This window comes from Chaetura pelagica, unplaced genomic scaffold (assembly GCF_000747805.2).
Source record: "Chaetura pelagica isolate M959 unplaced genomic scaffold, ChaPel_1.0 scaffold443, whole genome shotgun sequence".
NCBI classification, from domain to species: Eukaryota; Metazoa; Chordata; class Aves; order Apodiformes; family Apodidae; genus Chaetura; species Chaetura pelagica.
In genome coordinates this window covers 22,666-29,011 of record NW_009952714.1, presented here as the reverse complement: position 1 = coordinate 29,011, position 6,346 = coordinate 22,666, and the positions used below count along the sequence as shown (strand labels likewise).

The 6,346-nt window shown below is 65.5% G+C and overlaps 1 protein-coding gene across 1 annotated transcript in view; it reads left to right on the top strand.

Annotated features, from left to right (window-relative positions):
- Window positions 1-653: 653 nt before the first annotated feature.
- The window catches only part of PNPLA6 (patatin-like phospholipase domain containing 6), a gene marked incomplete at both ends in the record, with an annotated part of 28,062 nt that continues 22,369 nt past the window's right edge, over window positions 654-6,346 (top strand). Inside the window, 4 exon segments of the mRNA XM_009994598.1 lie at window positions 654-734; window positions 5,987-6,018; window positions 6,020-6,107; window positions 6,207-6,303. Coding sequence (XP_009992900.1) covers window positions 654-734; window positions 5,987-6,018; window positions 6,020-6,107; window positions 6,207-6,303 — 298 coding nt within the window.

The following is a 6,346-nucleotide window of genomic DNA, read 5'->3' as shown; positions in this document are numbered from 1 at the left end:
ACTGGGAGGACACCAAGGGACACTGGGGGGACACTGGAGGGAAGGACACTGGGAGGGATGCCAGGGGACAGTGGGGACACACTGTGGGGATATGAGAATACACTGGGAGGACACTGGGGGGAAACTGGGAGGGGGGGGGATGAGAAGAACCGGGGGGGTTGTGCTCAGCAAGGTGGGAAGTTGGAGCTGGTGCTCATGGAGCTGCTCTGGGGACACTGGGGGGACACTGGGGGGGGAGGGATGGTGGGAGGCACTTCAGGGGACAGTGGGGAGACACTGGGAGGATACTGGGAACACACTGGGGAGGACACTGGGGGGAAACTGGGAGGGGTGGGGATGAGCAGAACCAAAGGGTTTGTGCTCAGCGGGGTGGGAAGTTGGGGCTGGTCCTCACTGAGCTGCTGTGGGGGCACTGGGGGGACACTGGGAGGACACTAAGGGACACTGGGGACATTGGGGGGACACCAAGGGACACTGGGAGGGGTGGGATGAGGAGCACCAAGGAGTTTGTGTTGAGCAGGGTGAGAAGTTGGGGCTGGTGCTCACGGAGCTGGTGTGGGGACACTGGGGATACTGGGAGGGACACCAGGGGGCACTGGGGGGACACTGGGGAGGCTGGGGATGAGGAGCACCAAGGGGTTTGTGCCCGGCAGGACGGGAAGGAGACAGTGATGAAGGAGGTGTTCCCTGGGGACAGTGTGCACAGCCTGCTCAGCATCCTCGACGTCATCACGGTACCCGTGTCCCCAGCGCCACCCCGGGACAGATGGGGTGTCCCAGCCCCCCAGAGCTTGGTCGTGGCTGTCCCCAGGCCCCTCCAGCCCAACCACGGGGGTCCCCAGGCCCCTCCAGCCCAACCATGGATGTCCCCAAGCCCCTCCAGCCCAACCATGGATGTCCCCAGGCCCCTCCAGCCCAACCATGGATGTCCCCAAGCCCCTCCAGCCCAACCATGGATGTCCCCAGGCCCCTCCAGCCCAACCATGGATGTCCCCAAGCCCCTCCAGCCCAACCATGGATGTCCCCAGGCCCCTCCAGCCCAACCATGGATGTCCCCAAGCCCCTCCAGCCCAACCATGGATGTCCCCAGGCCCCTCCAGCCCAACCATGGATGTCCCCAAGCCCCTCCAGCCCAACCATGGATGTCCCCAGGCCCCTCCAGCCCAACCATGGATGTCCCCAAGCCCCTCCAGCCCAACCATGGATGTCCCCAGGCCCCTCCAGCCCAACCATGGATGTCCCCAAGCCCCTCCAGCCCAACCATGGATGTCCCCAGGCCCCTCCAGCCCAACCATGGATGTCCCCAAGCCCCTCCAGCCCAACCATGGATGTCCCCAGGCCCCTCCAGCCCAACCATGGATGTCCCCAAGCCCCTCCAGCCCAACCATGGATGTCCCCAGGCCCCTCCAGCCCAACCATGGATGTCCCCAAGCCCCTCCAGCCCAACCATGGATGTCCCCAGGCCCCTCCAGCCCAACCATGGATGTCCCCAAGCCCCTCCAGCCCAACCATGGATGTCCCCAGGCCCCTCCAGCCCAACCATGGATGTCCCCAAGCCCCTCCAGCCCAACCATGGATGTCCCCAGGCCCCTCCAGCCCAACCATGGATGTCCCCAAGCCCCTCCAGCCCAACCATGGATGTCCCCAGGCCCCTCCAGCCCAACCATGGATGTCCCCAAGCCCCTCCAGCCCAACCATGGATGTCCCCAGGCCCCTCCAGCCCAACCATGGATGTCCCCAAGCCCCTCCAGCCCAACCATGGATGTCCCCAGGCCCCTCCAGCCCAACCATGGATGTCCCCAAGCCCCTCCAGCCCAACCATGGATGTCCCCAGGCCCCTCCAGCCCAACCATGGATGTCCCCAAGCCCCTCCAGCCCAACCATGGATGTCCCCAGGCCCCTCCAGCCCAACCATGGATGTCCCCAAGCCCCTCCAGCCCAACCATGGATGTCCCCAGGCCCCTCCAGCCCAACCATGGATGTCCCCAAGCCCCTCCAGCCCAACCATGGATGTCCCCAGGCCCCTCCAGCCCAACCATGGATGTCCCCAAGCCCCTCCAGCCCAACCATGGATGTCCCCAGGCCCCTCCAGCCCAACCATGGATGTCCCCAAGCCCCTCCAGCCCAACCATGGATGTCCCCAGGCCCCTCCAGCCCAACCATGGATGTCCCCAAGCCCCTCCAGCCCAACCATGGATGTCCCCAGGCCCCTCCAGCCCAACCATGGATGTCCCCAAGCCCCTCCAGCCCAACCATGGATGTCCCCAGGCCCCTCCAGCCCAACCATGGATGTCCCCAAGCCCCTCCAGCCCAACCATGGATGTCCCCAGGCCCCTCCAGCCCAACCATGGATGTCCCCAAGCCCCTCCAGCCCAACCATGGATGTCCCCAGGCCCCTCCAGCCCAACCATGGATGTCCCCAAGCCCCTCCAGCCCAACCATGGATGTCCCCAGGCCCCTCCAGCCCAACCATGGATGTCCCCAAGCCCCTCCAGCCCAACCATGGATGTCCCCAGGCCCCTCCAGCCCAACCATGGATGTCCCCAAGCCCCTCCAGCCCAACCATGGATGTCCCCAGGCCCCTCCAGCCCAACCATGGATGTCCCCAAGCCCCTCCAGCCCAACCATGGATGTCCCCAGGCCCCTCCAGCCCAACCATGGATGTCCCCAAGCCCCTCCAGCCCAACCATGGATGTCCCCAGGCCCCTCCAGCCCAACCATGGATGTCCCCAAGCCCCTCCAGCCCAACCATGGATGTCCCCAGGCCCCTCCAGCCCAACCATGGATGTCCCCAAGCCCCTCCAGCCCAACCATGGATGTCCCCAGGCCCCTCCAGCCCAACCATGGATGTCCCCAAGCCCCTCCAGCCCAACCATGGATGTCCCCAGGCCCCTCCAGCCCAACCATGGATGTCCCCAAGCCCCTCCAGCCCAACCATGGATGTCCCCAGGCCCCTCCAGCCCAACCATGGATGTCCCCAAGCCCCTCCAGCCCAACCATGGATGTCCCCAGGCCCCTCCAGCCCAACCATGGATGTCCCCAAGCCCCTCCAGCCCAACCATGGATGTCCCCAGGCCCCTCCAGCCCAACCATGGATGTCCCCAAGCCCCTCCAGCCCAACCATGGATGTCCCCAGGCCCCTCCAGCCCAACCATGGATGTCCCCAAGCCCCTCCAGCCCAACCATGGATGTCCCCAGGCCCCTCCAGCCCAACCATGGATGTCCCCAAGCCCCTCCAGCCCAACCATGGATGTCCCCAGGCCCCTCCAGCCCAACCATGGATGTCCCCAAGCCCCTCCAGCCCAACCATGGATGTCCCCAGGCCCCTCCAGCCCAACCATGGATGTCCCCAAGCCCCTCCAGCCCAACCATGGATGTCCCCAGGCCCCTCCAGCCCAACCATGGATGTCCCCAAGCCCCTCCAGCCCAACCATGGATGTCCCCAGGCCCCTCCAGCCCAACCATGGATGTCCCCAAGCCCCTCCAGCCCAACCATGGATGTCCCCAGGCCCCTCCAGCCCAACCATGGATGTCCCCAAGCCCCTCCAGCCCAACCATGGATGTCCCCAGGCCCCTCCAGCCCAACCATGGATGTCCCCAAGCCCCTCCAGCCCAACCATGGATGTCCCCAGGCCCCTCCAGCCCAACCATGGATGTCCCCAAGCCCCTCCAGCCCAACCATGGATGTCCCCAGGCCCCTCCAGCCCAACCATGGATGTCCCCAAGCCCCTCCAGCCCAACCATGGATGTCCCCAGGCCCCTCCAGCCCAACCATGGATGTCCCCAAGCCCCTCCAGCCCAACCATGGATGTCCCCAGGCCCCTCCAGCCCAACCATGGATGTCCCCAAGCCCCTCCAGCCCAACCATGGATGTCCCCAGGCCCCTCCAGCCCAACCATGGATGTCCCCAAGCCCCTCCAGCCCAACCATGGATGTCCCCAGGCCCCTCCAGCCCAACCATGGATGTCCCCAAGCCCCTCCAGCCCAACCATGGATGTCCCCAGGCCCCTCCAGCCCAACCATGGATGTCCCCAAGCCCCTCCAGCCCAACCATGGATGTCCCCAGGCCCCTCCAGCCCAACCATGGATGTCCCCAAGCCCCTCCAGCCCAACCATGGATGTCCCCAGGCCCCTCCAGCCCAACCATGGATGTCCCCAAGCCCCTCCAGCCCAACCATGGATGTCCCCAGGCCCCTCCAGCCCAACCATGGATGTCCCCAAGCCCCTCCAGCCCAACCATGGATGTCCCCAGGCCCCTCCAGCCCAACCATGGATGTCCCCAAGCCCCTCCAGCCCAACCATGGATGTCCCCAGGCCCCTCCAGCCCAACCATGGATGTCCCCAAGCCCCTCCAGCCCAACCATGGATGTCCCCAGGCCCCTCCAGCCCAACCATGGATGTCCCCAAGCCCCTCCAGCCCAACCATGGATGTCCCCAGGCCCCTCCAGCCCAACCATGGATGTCCCCAAGCCCCTCCAGCCCAACCATGGATGTCCCCAGGCCCCTCCAGCCCAACCATGGATGTCCCCAAGCCCCTCCAGCCCAACCATGGATGTCCCCAGGCCCCTCCAGCCCAACCATGGATGTCCCCAAGCCCCTCCAGCCCAACCATGGATGTCCCCAGGCCCCTCCAGCCCAACCATGGATGTCCCCAAGCCCCTCCAGCCCAACCATGGATGTCCCCAGGCCCCTCCAGCCCAACCATGGATGTCCCCAAGCCCCTCCAGCCCAACCATGGATGTCCCCAGGCCCCTCCAGCCCAACCATGGATGTCCCCAAGCCCCTCCAGCCCAACCATGGATGTCCCCAGGCCCCTCCAGCCCAACCATGGATGTCCCCAAGCCCCTCCAGCCCAACCATGGATGTCCCCAGGCCCCTCCAGCCCAACCATGGATGTCCCCAAGCCCCTCCAGCCCAACCATGGATGTCCCCAGGCCCCTCCAGCCCAACCATGGATGTCCCCAAGCCCCTCCAGCCCAACCATGGATGTCCCCAGGCCCCTCCAGCCCAACCATGGATGTCCCCAAGCCCCTCCAGCCCAACCATGGATGTCCCCAGGCCCCTCCAGCCCAACCATGGATGTCCCCAAGCCCCTCCAGCCCAACCATGGATGTCCCCAGGCCCCTCCAGCCCAACCATGGATGTCCCCAAGCCCCTCCAGCCCAACCATGGATGTCCCCAGGCCCCTCCAGCCCAACCATGGATGTCCCCAAGCCCCTCCAGCCCAACCATGGATGTCCCCAGGCCCCTCCAGCCCAACCATGGATGTCCCCAAGCCCCTCCAGCCCAACCATGGATGTCCCCAGGCCCCTCCAGCCCAACCATGGATGTCCCCAAGCCCCTCCAGCCCAACCATGGATGTCCCCAGGCCCCTCCAGCCCAACCATGGATGTCCCCAAGCCCCTCCAGCCCAACCATGGATGTCCCCAGGCCCCTCCAGCCCAACCATGGATGTCCCCAGGCCCCTCCAGCCCAACCATGGATGTCCCCAGGCCCCTCCAGCCCAACCATGGATGTCCCCAAATCTTCTCAGCCCAATCACCTCCAAGTCCCACCAGCTCAGCCTTCTTGGTGTCATCACAGCACCAGCATCACCAGTGTCCCCAGCACCAACCCAGGACAGAGGAGGGTTGTCTCCAACCCCCCAGAACTTGATCACAACCATCCCCGAGCCCCTCCAGCCCACCCATGGGTGTCCCCACATCTTCTCAGCCCACCCATGGGTGTCCCCACATCTTCTCAGCCCATCCATGGACGTCCCCAGATCTCAGCCCCCCCTTGGCCACCTCCCAGCCCCACCAACTGTCCCCAAACCCATCCAACCCAACCACGACCACCCTCAAGCCCAAATAACCAAAAGCCCAGTTGCCACCATCGGGCTTCCCCAGCCTCCAGCTGCCACCATCCCCTCTCCATGGCTGGGCTGGACCTCAGGATGGGTCTCCCCCATCCTGGCAAGGCCACCAACCCTGTGACACGTCCCCAGGGCCACCAGCGGCCGTACCGGACGGGGTGTGCGCGAGGACTCCACCATCCTGCGCCTGCCCGTGGAGGCCTTCTCTGCTGTCTTTGAGAAGTACCCCGAGAGCCTGGTGAGGGTGGTGCAGGTGAGTCTGGCTCGGGGGGGACCTTGGGAGGGGGTCCCCTGTGGGGACAGGAGACCCCTGATGGCCTCTTGTCTCCTCCCCCTTGCCTCCCCCCCCCAGATCATCATGGTGCGCCTGCAGCGCGTCACCTTCCTGGCTTTGCACAACTACCTGGGCTTGACCAACGAGCTCTTCAGCCACGTGAGTTGGGGCCAAAAAACTCTGGGAACCCTCCTGTGTGTCCCCCCAACCCTCTTGGT